The 17196-nt window shown below is 36.5% G+C and overlaps 1 protein-coding gene across 4 annotated transcripts in view; it reads right to left on the bottom strand.

Moving 5' to 3' along the window:
- Nucleotides 1-17196, bottom strand: part of Cep85l (centrosomal protein 85L) — a 216661-nt gene that overhangs the window by 151960 nt on the left and 47505 nt on the right. For 2 of the 4 annotated variants that reach the window (XM_077802191.1, XM_077802192.1), the window contains exon 2: nt 11342-11480. In XM_077802191.1, coding sequence (XP_077658317.1) covers nt 11342-11399 — 58 coding nt within the window. In that variant the 5' untranslated portion in view covers nt 11400-11480. Of the gene's footprint in view, nt 1-9981; nt 10373-11341; nt 11481-17196 lie in introns of those variants that run through there. The other 2 variants (XM_026394093.2, XM_026394094.2) reach the window with 1 other exon arrangement.

Here is a 17196-nt window from a genome sequence, read left to right as displayed (position 1 = left end):
GCAATCCTCCTTCACTAATCTAAGTATTGCAATGCATTGTAGTTTGTGCCTGGTTAAACAGATTTACATATTATATGATGTAGTTGTATCGAAATTAACCTTCGCAGAATGAATTAGAGGCTTAAAAACATTACTACAGAGAAAGCTGAAGCTGAAAAAACTGAATATTAAAAATACCAATAATCAATACTAACATTGAAAATATAAGTACAAATATACAAGAAAATAGCCAAGCTATGCTTCCTATGCACTCTTCATCATTCCCTCTGCAAGAGGAAAAAAATGACTCAAATCAGATCTAATAGTAATATTTCACCTAGCATTTCCATTTGAAAAAAAATAAATCAATTCCCTTAAAGGTAAAGATAATGCTTTTCAAATGAAGCTCTCGATAAGGAAAGGGTATACCGGGAGTCAACACAATTCACACACTTTCAAAGGCAAAAAAAAAATAATTTTTAGATGTATTATATATATATATGCGCCACTAAAAGAAAGTATCAATTAAATGACACCATGAATTATATGACACATCCAGATATGCATTATAAATGTTAAAATATGTTTTTCAAGGTACATCTAAAAGTCAATAAAACTATAAAGATAATGCATATACAAAATAGGAGCATTTAATTTAAATTTCTCAACTTATTTAAAAAATGAGGAGTCATTGGTTTTCTACAGTGTCAAAAATGCCCCTTTTATAAAGGACAGTCATAATGTATCAAGAAAAACAGTCAAACAACAGGAAGCATAAAGGGGAGGGGCTTGGAAAGCTTGTGATTCCCCAATCCCATAGAGATCCAAAGATCAGCTCACACATGAAATGTTAGGTTCCAACCAGAGGTAAAATTTTAGGTCAAAGGAAAGAAAAAAACAATCATGAAATGGGACCAGGTTCCAACACTGGAAATTAATGTTAAATAATCTTTGAGTATGGCTCCACTCAGTTAAAATATGATTAGTAGCATCAGATTTACTTGTCACATAAACACAAAAATAACTATGTTGAGGGGCTGGTGCTATAGCTCAGTGGCAGAGCACTTGCCCAGCATATGTGAAGCACTGGGTTCAATCCTCAGCACCACATTAAAAAATAAATAAATAAAATAAAGGCATGGTGTCCATCTACAAGTATATAAAACAATTTTTTTTAAAAAATAAATGTTAAAATCTAGCTCAATCTAAGCAAATTAGTTTTCTTATATTTAAGGACTCAAATAAAATTTAAGTAATCAGTAACCAGAGGTTGTGGCTTTCTAAATATAAAAGGGTAGAGAAAGGGATAAAGAAAAAGGAGACATTGATCAAAGGTACAAAGTTTTAGTTACACTGGACAAGTATGTTTTCTACTTCACCAAAATCGATTGCACTTCATGGTGACCACAGTTAACAACTGTATAGCATATTTCAAATACTGCTTAAAAAAAAAAAAAGATTTAAAAATTCTCATCACAAACTATACTGATGTGAGACATATGTTAACTAGCTTGATTTAATCATTCTACTCTGTACAATAAATAAAAAACGTATTGTGCCTCATAAATTATACAATATTACTTACCAATTTAAAAATAAAAATTAAATAAAGCAATACAAAAAGTATAAAAATAGATTATTCAAATATGATTCTGAATTTCCTTAGTTTCAATTCTATTATAACATGGGACTTAAAGTAGGTTGGTTTAGATTATAGTTAAAAATTACTTCAATTGGGCTGGGGATGGGCTCACCTGGCACGTGCGGGGCAATGGGTTCAATCCTTGGCACCACATGCAAATAAAATAAAGATGTTGTGTCCACCAAAAACTAAAAATATTTTAAAAATTCTCTCTCTTTCTCTAAAAAAAAATTACTTCAATTAAGAAGAATGATCAGATGAATAGTTTACCTTTAGAGAAAACACTAAAAATTCAAACCAATACATATTCACCAGGTATTTCTTAAATATAACAAAGAACTCAAGAAAGTTAGAATACAACCAACATAGATAAGACCATCTCCTTCCAGGAAAAAGTTATATATTTGCTCATTTCATGCTGAGGGCCATTACCAAGTAGGTATTGACGCATCGTAATCCTTGCCAGTGTACCCCATGTTAAATGGACTTGCCTTGGAAATTTGCTGCGACCTTGCTTGTGTGTTTGAGAAAGATGACCCTGCTCAAGGTGATCGAGGGTGGATCCAGGTTTGAGGAAGTATCCTGCAGGTTTGAGGAAGTATCCCGGTCCTTGGGCTTAGGGTGTTCCCGGTTTAAGGCGTTTCCCGGTTTAAGAATATGGGTTTTAGGGAAGTTGAGGTTGAAGATTATTGCTGCTGGGATTAGGGTGTTCCTGTTGCTTGTTCCCGTTGAGTTCTCGTGAGATTCAAATGGGATTTTGGAAAAAGCCTCTGGAGTAGGTGAAGTGTGCGGCAGAACGAGACTGCCCCTGAACGTGTGTGGAGGCTGGTGTGAGATCCGGAATAAAGAATTGCTGTTTGAACCTACAGAGCTGTGTGGTGGCTCGTGATTCTGTGCCAAGCCGAGTCATTGGCACTTGGCTTCGGCAATTTCAGTATGCTGATAGGCCAAAGACCCTATCTACTAGTTATTAAAATACCATATTCATAAAACTTTTTGGTAGCTATGCATAATTAGAACTACAAATGTAATTTTTCATAATTTTTTTTCTATTTAGAAACTATTAAAATGAGATACAGTAAACAGAAAACAGTATGTTTTTAATAAAACCACCAGAAATATAAGGGAGTAATACCAAGTAGTATTCCAGAGAGGTTCATCTTTGTCTTAGAATGTAGCTATTTCTTATCACCAAAGAGAGAAAAAATTCTTCATGATAGCAAATTATGCCAAAACTAAGAAGGATCATCATCACCAAGAAGAAAATAAATACACAGATCAGAATGAATTTTCCCAAATGATAGCTAATGAATGCTATGAATGCTTTTATTTATGTAGCCATTAACCTCCAGAGCAGAATAGGATATTTTCCCTGAATAACCCATTTATTTCCTGATATTTAGTAACATTCATACCACATACAATACATTTTAATGCAAAATTTAAAAATAATCAGTCTTAAACTATTTCATAATAAATTCAAAGAAATTTATAAATATCTGGAATTTTTCAGTTCTCAAAATTAAATAACTTAATTTTTAATTGAGCTTTTCAGTGCATTACTGCCAAAGTGTACATTAACATTCTCATTGTCGTAACACTCTAAAAATTCTGCTGAACACCTGCCACTTTTATGAAGGATAATCAAAATGTATCAAGAAAAACAGTCAATGGGCTGGGGTTGTAGCTCAGTGGTAGACCACTTGCCTAGCACATGTGAGGAGTTTGATTCTCAGCACCACATAAAGATTAAAAAAAAAAAAAGGTATTTTATCTATCTAAAACTATAAAAAAAAACTTTTTTAAAAAAAGAAGAAAAGAAAAACAGTCAAACAACAGGTAGCATGAAGTGGGGAGGGGCTCCTAAAGACTGTGCTCCTCCAATTGCATAGAAACCTAAAGATCAGCTCAGACATGAAATGTTAGGTTCTAACCAGAGGTGAAACTCTAGATCATCTGACAAAAAAGAAAGAAAGAGGGGCTGGGGATGTGGCTCAAGCGGTAGTGAGCTCGCCTGGAATGCCTGCGGCCTGGGTTCGATCCTCAGCACCACATACAAACAAAGATGTTGTGTCTGCCAAAAACTAAAAAATAAATATTAAAAAAAAATTTTCTCTCTCTCTCTCTCTCTCTCTCTCTCTCTCTCTCTCTCTCTCCTCTCTCCTCTCTCACTCTCTCTTATTAAAAAAAAAAAGAAAGAAAGAAAGAGAGAGAATCCACAAGAAACTGTTGAAAAAGTTTCAGAAATGTCCAACAAGACAACAAGTACACAATTTCTATGGTCACTAAGCACACAATCTCTGCCTCTACCAAAGAAATGTAACTAAATAGTGGAAAAATATAAACTACAAGAAACATAGTCCAAAGCTTTCATTCTGGCTCTTCCTAAAGAATAACTAAAAACTGCAGTTAATTGTAAAGCTCTAAACTTTAATATAAAAAATATTTTCAAAGTAGCATCAACAAAGCAATCAAATTGTATTCACTAGACATGTACTATGTAAAGAAGGGCATAGGACAAGGTTTCTGAGTTTATCCTCTTTAACTTAAAATCCTACGAACTGCTAGAATTAATTTAGCACTACCTAATAAAGTTTTAAATTATCACTGAAAAGAAGCAAAAACAGAGGTGGAGAGATTCTCAATCTATTGGGAAGTTAATTTAAGCATGAAATAAAACTAGTCAAAAGTTTGGTCCCCTGGCTAAAATAATCCTTTATTCTGATGGGATGGAACACTGTTCATACCAGTTCAGATGTTCTGGGCAAGAGCACTCTTGTCAAGGATTGGACACTGCTCTCTCTAAACAGGGCATCCCAGGAAATCTTTCAACTCTGGGCAAACCCAGGACATTTCTGGTTTTAAAACTTAAAAAGTCATAAGCAAACCCAGGCAGTTGGTCACGGCAGCTTGAGATATGGTAAAGAGAAAGCAATTAAAAAGGGGGGGGGGCAGTAATTCAAACATTTATTGAGCACCTATGTATTGATCTCTATGCAATGAAGTTGATCTCTGCCAGTTTAATACTTTTTAACCTCTCACTGAAGCTGACCAGTGGCACTGATTCATTTCCTCCTGACTCATCTTACATGGCCTCTTGGAAGCATGAGAACTTCTTTATCATTCCGGTCTTTAGGCACCTCTTTTGGAACACATTCTCTTGGTTTTACTCCTATCTCCCTGGCTGCTTCATTCTAGTCTCTCTAAATGGGTCATCTTCTTCTACTTAAACAGGAATATGTTAGTGTCTCAGAGCTTAGTTCTCCAATTTCTTATATTCTCTGCTGTCTTCTCTATAATCTTGCCATACGATGCATCCAGCTCAACATTTTATCCAAGATCTTTAAACCATTTATGCACAAGTAACTCTTTAAATTCCTATATCTTCCCCACAATCTAAGGATCTCCCCCACTGAACCCAAACTTGTATAACCAATTTTCTACTCAATCTCACCTGAATCTTAAGGATCTAAAACTTCACATGACTAAAACAATAAAACAGAACCCCTGATTGCACTTATTTTACACACACACACACACACACACACACCCTTCCAATTTCCCCATCTCAGAAATCATTATATAATTACTGAAGCCAAGGATAAGATAAGATGTTGTTTTTGATTCCTCATTCCCTCACTTGCCACCTCCAAACCATCAGTAAATCCCATCAGCTTTAATTTTCATGTATACTCCAAATCAAACCTCCTCTCCAAATCTAATCAAACCACTCTAATCCAAGCATTATCTCTCACCTAATAACTGCAATGCTCAGTAACTGGCTTCTCTGTAGCTGTTCACTGCCCCCCCCCCCAATATCCTTCCCCACAGAACAGCTAGGAGTGATCTATAAACACCAAAGATAGAGAATTTCTGTTTCTATTCACATCCCCAGTGCACAAAACACTGCCTGTCTCTTGGTAGACACTCAATGTGCTGAGTGAACAACTGGGCCATCTCCCCTATCCTTTCATAACCAGCTTCCTCTCACAGGATAAAACTCACTTCTTATAATGCCTTAAATTGTTATCAGGCCTTCCTAACCTCACATTCCTACTCCTTAAGCTCTCGACTCACTAGTTTTGATAGTCCTTACACTCTCCAAATTCATTTCCATCTTGGAGCCCTTTCATTCCTCCCTTTATGTCTGGCACTTTCTCATCACTCAGGTCTCAGCCAAGTGTCACCTCCTTAGAGAGGTCTTCCCTGACCAGCTTACCCAAAGTAGCTCTGCCTAGAAATCCTATGTCATACCAACCAGTTCCCTTTTCTTCTATTAGCTGGACTATTCTCATTATCTATTTGCTTACCATTTCCTCTCCACTAGAATGTAAATTTCCTTATAACAGATCTTATCTTTCTAGTTCATCAATGTATCCTCAAAGCCTGGCATACAATTAATATTCATTAACAGAATAAATCACATTAAAAAGATGACAAGCTTTATGCTAGTAACAATAAATGTTTTAATTAAAGAATAACAGAAAGTCAAAGCAAACAAACTGGTATAAAAAGCAATTTGATGTTCTTTTTACATTAATCATTCTCATTCTTAAAATAAGTAATCTTATGCGAAGGAGTGATACAGCCCAAATTATATCATGTGCATGTAAGACTATGTAACAACAAATCTCATAATTTTGTACAACTATAATGCACCAATAAAAGACTTTCTACAATAAATTTCTTCTTAGAATATTGCTTTAATATTCTGAAATTATGAAAGTATAAAATATGATCACCTTTAACACAGTTATATATTTGAGTTTAAAACTTATCTGTATGATCATTCTTTTTTTAATTCACAATTTGTGGTAACTAATTAAGCTAAAATCAGTAAAATACTATATCTGTGAGACTTCAAGCCTTCATTGTCTTCTCAGAGTACATCATACATACATTTCTTTCAGTAACAAAAACCATGACTCTGTTCATAAATACATAAATATTCACAACATGACAACAGAAATTATCAACTCACCATTTATTGATCGGCCTCAGATCAATTTACTAGCTTCATTCAAGCCAAAGTGATCAAATTCCAGTTATTAATCAAATTCATTTCATAAAAGACATTACCCCAATGCCTATTATGAAAGAACATTTCCAGGTGAGTTTAGGCTAAAAAGTTATGTTTCATTGTTACCGTAGTACTCTTAGGTCCATCTAATTCAGAACCACAGCAGCAAACCTTATTATTAGATGTAATCTTAAGAGTTATTATCACTATCATTATGACATCACTAAACACCTTATGGCAATGCATCAACTACAAAAAAGCAGATTTAAAGCTCCAACCAATGGACAAATGACATTTTTTAAAGCTCAAGTAAGCCTTTCCTATTAACACTTATAACACATTTTAAAAGTATAAAATTCTATCTCAAATTGTTTTAAGGATTGAATATGTTAATAGCTTTAAAATGACTTATAAAAAGGAACATATTCAATATCACTAGATGTTAATAAGTACTCAAAATAGCACCATATCATGCTAGATTTCAAAAACCTAAGAGAAATACATCTATCCTTCATCCACACTTGACCATATCATGCTAGATTTCAAAAACCTAAGAGAAATACATATATCCTTCATCCACACTTGAAATTAGTATAAATTTTGAACAACAGAGTAAATTCAAATATAGTCATTGAAATGCACAAAAGATATAACCACTGCTACTTAAAATTAGCCTTCTAGTAGTATTTGTCAACAGAAAAAAAAAGGATGGTTTTTATGTGATCTTAGTATGGAAACATAAGAAAATATTCATTTTATTTTATAACATGGTTACTCCATAAAACTGATAAACTATGGGTAAAACCAAAACAAAATTAAAACAAAGGCCAAAAGTTCAGTACTTTCCAAACCACAATTAGTATTCCTATTTGTTCTTTTACAGTCATTTCCTTAAAAAGAAAGTTCCCTCCATTTAGAAAACTGGTTCTGTATTCCTTTGGTTTTCCTGTTAGTCTAATTATTTGTGTAAACAAACCAATTTCAGGATACCTAGAATTAACCCACATATTGAGAAAGACTCATTTTAATACCAGAAATTATTTACTTATCACTGTCTTTCACAGTGGCCCTCAGGACCCAATAGATTGCTGATAAATTCAAGCATAAGACTCATTCCCTTTGTTTTCAGATAAGCCCTAAAACTGCTCAAGTTAGTCAAAAGATATATTGACCAATATTTCAAAAATATAAATTTTCTTCCGATTCTCAAAAAAAAATCCACATCAATCAACTCAGAAGTCATAATTTTGACTTTTACTGTCTGCTCAATTGATAAAAACCAAAAGTTGTTCATGTAAGGTATAAATTTTAAAAACTGATTTTAATCAATTTCAAGTGTATATGTTTGCTCAGGATAAGAATAAACAAACAATAATTTCATTAATTCTGTAAAAATAATCCATTCCCAGCATATAGCTGAAAACATTTTTCATTAGAAAGGCAATGTTATGATTTACCAACAGTTTATCACTGTCAAAGCTGAGATAAATGCTTTTGTAAATATGTACTGCCCAAATTTCTGAAATTTGGATAATAATCCTCTTTCACTATATTCTATGACATAGTAAATGTCTAGAGACTGCAATATAACATCAGTTCTTCATTACTTAACTTCTAAACAGTAAGATGTTTTCTTAATAGAAAACAATGGGAAATTGATTCAACGCTTGTGTGATGTACCTTCAAACAACCTATCATTATTCACAAATACATTTTAAGAGGTTAGGTTACAAAGACATTAGAGATGACATCTGACACATATGGATAAATGGAAACTACTCTCCAGACCCTAGAGATAGTGAAATCTCTTCTTCATCACTCAAATCACTTAGATGTCAGGATTTGTGAATATTTGGATAAGCATCAGAAACCTCTCAACTACTGCTTCTCTTCTTAAGACAAATTGCATACATTTTAGAGAAAATCTCCTACATATATTGATGCTGTTTGTTTTTACTGAAGTCACACTAATGAAAAATATTAAATTTAAATTTAATGAAAAATATTTTTTTTAATATTAAAATTAAATTTAATGGAAAAGTATTTTTTAAAAAGTAGGTCTAAATTTAAGAAAATGATTTCAAATATAACTCTGGCTTTTTAAAAATGCATGTTATAAACCTAAATTTTTAAAAATTACACCCCAAATACCTAAACCACCACAGAACCGCATTAAACTTCAATAGCAATGTACCTGATTTTTCAATAGCATTAAATATTATCATACAAAGACCTCTCTAAATGCTGCTTTGCTTTATGGCTTTGTAAATAATATCTCTGAAAACGTATACAATAAAAATGCCTCTAAGTTACCCAAGTCAACCTCAAACGCTATGTGGAAAAAGGTTACTTAACAAGAGTCCCAGAACCACCTGAATCAGTAGGAGAAATTTTGTGTATGTATATATGGCCTTTTCTTTTTTTCTGGACAAAAAGTCTGTTAAACTTTCAGCTTTTCAAAGGGGTTCATAACTCCGTTAAGATTAAAGTGGCTGAAGGGACTGTCATCGTTAGATAACTTGTCACAGGCAAACCAAGCTTTATTTTTTATGCCAAATTAGGGGAGGGTTTATTCTAATTTAGGGGCTCCGATACAATTTCTGGGTGATGCAAGCATGAAAAGGCTGTGGGATCCAAACAGCCCCTACACCCACGGAACGCACCAAACCAAGGGGCCTTAAGAGTCAAACCCATTAACAGCCCTACAGCTCAAACATCCACTGGATCTTGCAGGAAGCGCCCTCCCCTTTCACCAGAGGGGGCTGCGGGCGGCGACTAGGTTCTTTGCAGGGGTCGAAATCCCGTCGGGGGTCGCTCACCACGCCCACAGCACCAACAGCCTCCTCCCGCCCCAAAGGCGCCCCCTCAAGTAGCGGCTAGATGCGTGGGTACAGCAGAGCCGCCCGCGCCCCTTTGCCGCCGCAACACGGTCGCAGCGACCTTCCAGTCCCGGTCCCTCTGAGCGCGGAGCAAGCCCCGTTATCACGCTGGTCACACAGCCCACGAGGGAACGGGAGGAGGAAAGCGGGACAAAAGAGCCCAACCCGAGCCGAGCTGGAAGTTGAGGGTGGGGGCTGCGGCCCGAGAAGGCGCGGTGCGGACTTGCGGCAGCGGCGGGGATGGTCTGCCGAGATGCGGGGCTCTGGCCCGCCAGATGTCAGCCCGCAGGGCCAGGAGCCGACAGCCGAGGAAACGCGGAGGGCGGGCGCGGGCACGCGCCGGCGTCTGGCAGGCGGCCGGGGGAAGGCCACAGCAGGGAGGGGAGCGGCGGCGGGTCCCGAGGCACCTTAGGCTGCTGCGACCCCCACCCCACCCAGCCAGGGGCTGTGCCCTTCCTTACCGGCCGGGAAGCTACGGGCCCCGCCAGGGCTGTCCTGGCCGCTGGCTTCGGGGGCCAGGAAACGGCCCCACATCGCGGGCGTGTGGGCCAGGGGCTTCCTACACCCTGCGTCCGTCCTCTCCAGCTTTCGCCTCCTGCTTCTTCAGGGGCGGAAACTTGTGCCGAACCTGGGCCGCGGCGGCTCCGGCTGTAGGGTGGGCTGGCGGCTTAACGGCTGCTCAGCGACGGGCAGGGAGCACAGGGGCCAGATTCGCCGCAGTGGCGGCAGCTGCCATGGCCAAGTCGATTGGGCTGAGGCCGGGGCCGGGGAAGCCGCGGCTCCGCGGTGACGGCAGCTCGATCCCCGGCTGCGCCTGGGCTCAAAGGCTCTCAACGAAGTTGCAGCTGCGGATTCTCTCCACCCCCTCCGCCCGCTGAGCCTGAGCCAGGCCCAGGCCGGAGCTGGGGAGGGGGCGGGGCCTGGTAGGGGCGGGGCCAAGGGGACTTACTTAAGGCGTGCGTGGCGTGGGGCGGGTTCTGCAAACAGGCGGGCGCCCTTCCTCGGCTTTGCGTTTTCTGCCGCAAATAGCGGGTCCCGCAACTCATTCTTAACCCGTCTTCTCAGTCTCGGTTCACTGCCAGACAACTAGAGGGCCTTAAATTGGCCCCGGGCTCTATCTTGTAATCCACGGCCCCTCCCTAGGGTAATGTCTCACGCCCTTCTCCTAACCTTCTGAGAGACGTGGTCCCGCCCTTGCATCACCTCGGTTGGTGATTTAATTTCATAAGGGAAAAAGAGATATAAGGCAGATATCAAAATATCTACCACACAGGAATGTATGTGAAAAAAAGGTAGGGAAGTTGAAAAGGACCTGAGGGTAATTAGAATCAGGGAATGAATTTCAAGGGGAAGCATAATGATAAACGAGTCGCCCAGTATTTCAGATAGGCAATTGAGTCAAAACGGGACCTAAGTATCAATGATAGAACCTTCCTTCTTGCCACCTACACCCAAGCATCTGCCTGCTCCTGATCAGTTTTCACCTTTTTCCTGAACTGTTCCTAAGGAAGGACCAAAAAATGCAGTATTCTATTATTTTAAAATCTTCTCGTTGAAAATATGATGATCCTACCAGTATTTAGGTACAGAATAGTTCATTTGAGTTATACTGGTCGAGCATCACAGTAAGAGGCCCTTTTTGCCTTGGGAGGGATCAATCAGTGGTAAACCTGGATCTAAGTCCCTACCTCCAGAGGCTTTGAGTCCAGAACTGCTTTTCCTGTTTGAAAGTTTGCTAGCAAAGTCCTCGTATTTGTAATTTTTTCTTAAAGATGCTGCAATTGGGAAGTACCGCTTAAAACTTAATGAAAGTCAAATTACCTTTACGTGTGTATCCTCTCACCACATCGTTGCAGTTTATCTGATTGCCAGAGTACATTTAGTCTCCCTCCAGTAAACTTCCAAATCATGAGATGTTGGCCAAGGGCCAAATGTTTTTGATGATAGAAAATGACAGAAACTAGAAAGAAAAGAAAAAAAAAATGTATTTGTTTCATTTTTCTGATTAAAATATGTATTAGCTCACTTAATATGACACTTGAATGAGATAGGTTAAAATACTAAAAACAGTAACTATAACACTATATCAAGTATACATTTTTTTCATGGTGTATAGTTAACATAGTCATTGGGCACAGTGTTTATTAAATACTAAACTTTTTGATACAGTTCGAAGAAATGTATGAAATATTACACATATCTTAATCCTTTGTGAGTTTAAAATACATTCATTTGTTAATTCAAAAACTGCCAATTTCCACCCAATTCTAAACAGAGAAAAATCATTCAAGTTTTCTACATGTTTTATCAATGTGAAGGACATGTTACTACCCACAAAGAAGTACATGTGAAGCTGAGGCTACATAAAGTATGTCAATACCTATTACAGAATAAGAGCAAAAAGTAAAAACATGTTACTTTTGTGGCACTTAGCAACCAAGATAAAATTTTTGTATTTCTGTGATTAAACTGGGGGGATAAAGAGCTAATGCAATTAAGGTCATTGAAATTGTAAGAAAGAATATTATATAGATGAAGTGATCTGTAATTAGAAATTCATTTCAATCATATGAATTCTGAGTACTGAAATGTGCTTTCCCCACATCTATGCATCATGTATATTTGGAAAGATTCATGCTTCTCAGAATTCAATGATTAAAATTTATTATAGTACAAGATAGATAACCTAAGGACTACCTATTACTAGCCCTGATATTGTAAACTGGCATATATTTGTTTTGTTGTGATATTATTTTAAGACTACAAGGAGAATCTTACAAGCAAAGATTATTATTGTTGAAACTCAATCTTGGTAACAGTTCTACTAAGCAGTAGTAATACAAGTGATGAAAATAATATATGTTTATGTGTATACCTACATATATGTGATTTATATAAAACTGAATATTTGTGTATATCTACATATTTATAAGTATGGTTGCTCAGTTGAAATTTAAGTACTTAATGTTTGGGGAGGAGACTTTTTAAAGACAGAAACTAGATTGCAAGAAGAAAATAATACTAAAAACACCATATCTAATATCAAACTATATTAAACACTATTTAAAATGTTGCACAAAAACATTATTTTAAAGTGAAAAATCATTCATAACTCTTAAATTTACATTTTAATCTCTGGTCTGATTCAATTGAATTATCTTATATTTATTTTTCTGATTCAAATTTATTAGATTGGGCAAACAACAACCAGAGAGGCGTGACAATGCATAGTGGCAACATTTTAAAAACAGAAGAAAATCCCATGCATAATATGGGAAAATCTCAAGAAATTTTTATATTTTTAACAATATAAAAGATCAAAAATACAACCAGAGAAATAAAAATTTGTGCTCTATATGTGTGATATGAATTGTAATGCATTCTGTGTCATATATATCAAATTAAAATTAAAAGATAAAAGATCAAAAAACTGTAAACAATATGTAGAAAAATTAAACCAAGCAATAACAATTGAAACAGTTCCTAAAGAATGGTTGCCACTAGATAGAAAAATTTTATGAAAGGATTATGAAAAATTCCAACAACTAGATAATTCAGGTATATAAGTACAATGATTTACAACCTTTTCCAGATCAGAAAACAATGACATGCAACCCCAATTTATTTGGAGTTGTTATAATCCCAAATAATCATAATAATGAAAAAATAGAACACTTTTTTGAAGATGGATTTGAAAATATTAATTGAATTCCTGGCAAATACAATTTAGATATACAATAGTTATTAGGAGACAGGTAGGTTATTTAACCTATCTGGGGCTCAATTCCCTCATCTGTAATTTGGGATTATAACTCTAACTACCTCCTAGGACTGTTATGGGATTAAATGAGTTAATATTTGTAAAATACATAGAACAGTACATCTGTGCACCTCTATTGGGGTACAGATTACCATAAAATCAAGTAATGGAACTCTGTTAAATACCAATAAGAAAAAAATAACAATTTTATAGACCAGATCAGTTGTAGATCATGTTTTCTAAACACGTATCAAAATGGAGTAAAGTACTATTTAGAATCTTTTCCTGACCCTTCGGGATTACTAATTAGTCTGGGGATTATGGTGAAATAGTAAACTGTTCAGAAATCTTTCCCAAAGTGGGGAAAAGTTAATAGAAGTCTTCACTCTAGGTTGTATGCCAAAATCCCTGTGTGGATGTCTGGTTAGCTGCTGGGTTTGGTGTCCCTCCCAGTTCTATCAAAATGAAGGGAGGAGGGCTGGGGATGTGGCTCAAGTGGTAGCGCGCTCGCCTGGCATGCGTGCGGCCCGGGTTCGATCCTCAGCACCACATACCAACAAAGATGTTGTGCCCGAGGAAAACTAAGAAATAAAGATTAAAAAATTCTCTCTCTCTCTCTCTCTCTCTCTCACACACACACACACACACACTCTCTCTCTCTCTCTTTAAAAAAAAAAAAAAAAAAAGGTTTAAAAAAAAAAATGAAGGGAGGAAAATTAGGGAAAGTAGCTGGCTGGTAATGGCCAAGCCAAGAAGACAAGGACACCTCATCTCAAGACTCTGATTCCTATTAGGTATAGAAAATGCATCTCATCTGTACCTTTGCCTCCAGAGTTAGATTGCAATGACCAATGAGAAAGTAGGTAAGATATGGAACATTAAAGCAGCCCGTCAGCAGATAGGAAGTTGGGATAGGAAAAGTAGAATTCAACCAGCACATGAACTTCAAAGTACCATCAATATTTACTGGAACTGCTTAACTGATATACTTATCATAGAACTTGAGGTCACCAACTACTCAAACCCAGCCTATGAAAAGAAGTGAGCTCCCTTACAGTGAAAAGGACACAGCAATCTTGACAGTACATAAGGAGACAAATTCTTCCCTGCCTGCCTTCCTTTGAAGATACAGGAGAGGCCAAAAAAGCAAATCTTGTCATCTCCACACTTATACGTACACACAAAGCCTCCTCTCTGACCAGCACTGATGGAGAACAGAACCGTTTAATAACTGAAAAGTCCAAAATATTGTGGAATTAGATAGAGATGTACTCAGTGGAAAATGGGGTTATTGGTGGAATACAGTGGTAGTAGTTATTGAAGAAAATAGACCTTCAAATATATATGCTCAGGAACTTGTGACATTGCATTAAACCAGTTGCATATTTTATGTAATCTTCACTGTCATATATAGTTAATATTGGCTCCAGTTTAGAGATTGTGAAAAAAGACGGAGAGAAGTGGAATTAGGATATATGGGAAGTAAAGAGTTTGACTTCAAATCTGATTCATGTGACTCCAAAGCCCAGGCTTTTTCCATCATGCTCTTTAACATGTTGTAAATAAAAATTACAAAATTTTTCTTCAGATGCCATGTGGGAAGCAGTTCCTAATTCTAGAATGTAGTGTTTAAGGTTCAGCTAAGATTGGAAACTGTGACATTAATCTGTGGCACTATATGATTTTCTTTAGTTGCAGCTAGCAGTTTGAGTATGAAGGAGAAAGGAAGATAGACGAACAGGATTTTTGCAGTGTAGGCACTTAGGAAAGGGGGGCAAAGTCCTTAACAATGTTAATAAGAGAAGGGTTGAAGTAGTGGGCACCTGAGGTGTAGCCTATCTAGAAAAATACTGAAATCAAGAGCAGGCTGAAATGCAAAAAGAAAGTGGAGAAAATAAGGGAGTAGACATTTCACTATCAAAGAATAAATATAATCAGTGTAAGGGAATGAACTTGGAATGATATGACTTTAGAGTGAGAGTAGGATGTTGAAGTTTAAGATTTTAGAGGTGATGCATAATATTGAACAAATTATATTGCTATCCAGTGTTCACATATTAATATGTAACAACAAATCCCATAATTTTATACAACTATGATGCACCAATAAAAATGTAGAATAAACAAGAGTTCTTAAAAAAAATATTTTAGAGATGGGGCAGTGGCAATATTGGAGGTATGTGTCCGAATTGCCTTTAAGAAAGACCTGATGTTCAAAGAGTGGAGGCTGAGTGGAGGCTGCACTATTCCCAGAGATCCCCAACCAATGACAGTATGATGCAGAGAGAAGACTTGGCCATTCTTTCCAATGCTGAACCTTCTAATCCTCAATCTGTGTTCTCTCCCTCATTGGGTTGCCTGAGACTTTGTGGCATCTGCCTTGTAGTTGGAGCCTTCCTTTCCAATCCTGCTTCCTGCTCCTGTGGTCTTTCACAGGTTGGGTAACCAGTAAACATCTTACACTCCTCACTCCATTCTAGCATCTGCTTCCTACAGAACCCAACTGACACAATCAACAAAGAAGATAGACATAGATGGGCGGGGGGGGGGGGGGGGTTGTATTTGTTTTAAATAGGATGAAAATATTTCTGAGAGAGGACAGTATACAAGGATAAATTCCCAGGAAGGGAGCATATGGCAACATAGACTGAGAACAAGTGCATACATAAAAAGTGCCTTAAATTTTGAACAGAAGTAGGCAAGATTTTCAAAGAATAGAAGGTCTAGGTGAGCTCAGAACTCCATTCAGGCACAAATAAAACTACCAGGAAAAGGTCCTCAAAGCTTCTGACTGGGCTGGCCTGGCAATTACTGCCCCAATTAGAAAAAAATTGCCACTATCTAAAGTACTTCCAAGAGCAAATTATGAACTTGTAAAACTTATTGAGTTCATTGAGGTCAACAAGATTTTAATTAGTTAGTTAAGAGTAATTAATTGGTTACAGCTTCACTAAAATAATTTTAAATCATTAGGACAGTTTTTGTGATAAAAGCTTAGGCAGTAGAAGAGAATTAATGCAATACATTCTGTTAACTTTGGTGAGTTTTCTTTCCAAAGAATTTTCAGCATATTGCCTACGCAGTGGAAGAATGTAGGGATCTCTGGAACTGTAAATAGAATTAACCTCACTAAAATAATCCCTAGAGAGATCAGGGCTAATTTAAGGAGTAGGTCCTTTTACAAAGATATCAGTGGAGGTCTGGAATTTTACAAGTATGACAACATATTCAGAAAACCAAATACAATTCTAGTAAAATCTTCAGGTTCATGAGGGACATAATTTCTTTGGCTTTTTTTTCTGACTCAAAATAATATGTAAAAAACAGAGTGATGTTATGAAAAGTGTTCATTAATTATTCATGTAGCAATTTTTTGTGGAGAACCTAAGTAGCATAAGAAAATTAAAACTTCAGACAAGTGTGGAAGACTAGCTACTTTACTGTAACCAGACAAATTTAATCTGTAAAATGTAATGCCTGTATTTTAAAAGAAACTTTTAAAATATCACCTTAAAATGTTGTACACTAATTTTAACATTGTATGATCCTAAATTTTTGTTAAATATAAAAGTAGGGAAAAGCAAATAATCTTAATAGGTATATTTAATAAAACTTATGTGTAGATTAATAAATATTATAAGTTGATATTTAGTCATTTATACCTAAAAATTCTAACATCAGATTGTCCCAAACACATTTTTCCCCCTGTGGTTGTTACCTTAGCTCCTGGGCTGGTATTTCTTTTTTTAATTGATTTTTTAATATACAATAGCGAAATGCATTATAATTCATATTACATATATAGAGCACCATTTTTTATATCTCTGGTTGTATACAAATTATATTCACACCAATGCGTGTCTGCATACATGTACTTTGGATAATGATGTCCATCACATTCCACCATCATTTCTAA

This window comes from Urocitellus parryii, chromosome 8 (genome assembly GCF_045843805.1).
Source record: "Urocitellus parryii isolate mUroPar1 chromosome 8, mUroPar1.hap1, whole genome shotgun sequence".
Lineage (NCBI taxonomy): Eukaryota > Metazoa > Chordata > Mammalia > Rodentia > Sciuridae > Urocitellus > Urocitellus parryii.
The sequence above is the reverse complement of the archived record's forward strand: the minus strand, read 5'-3'. Positions and strand labels throughout refer to the sequence as shown.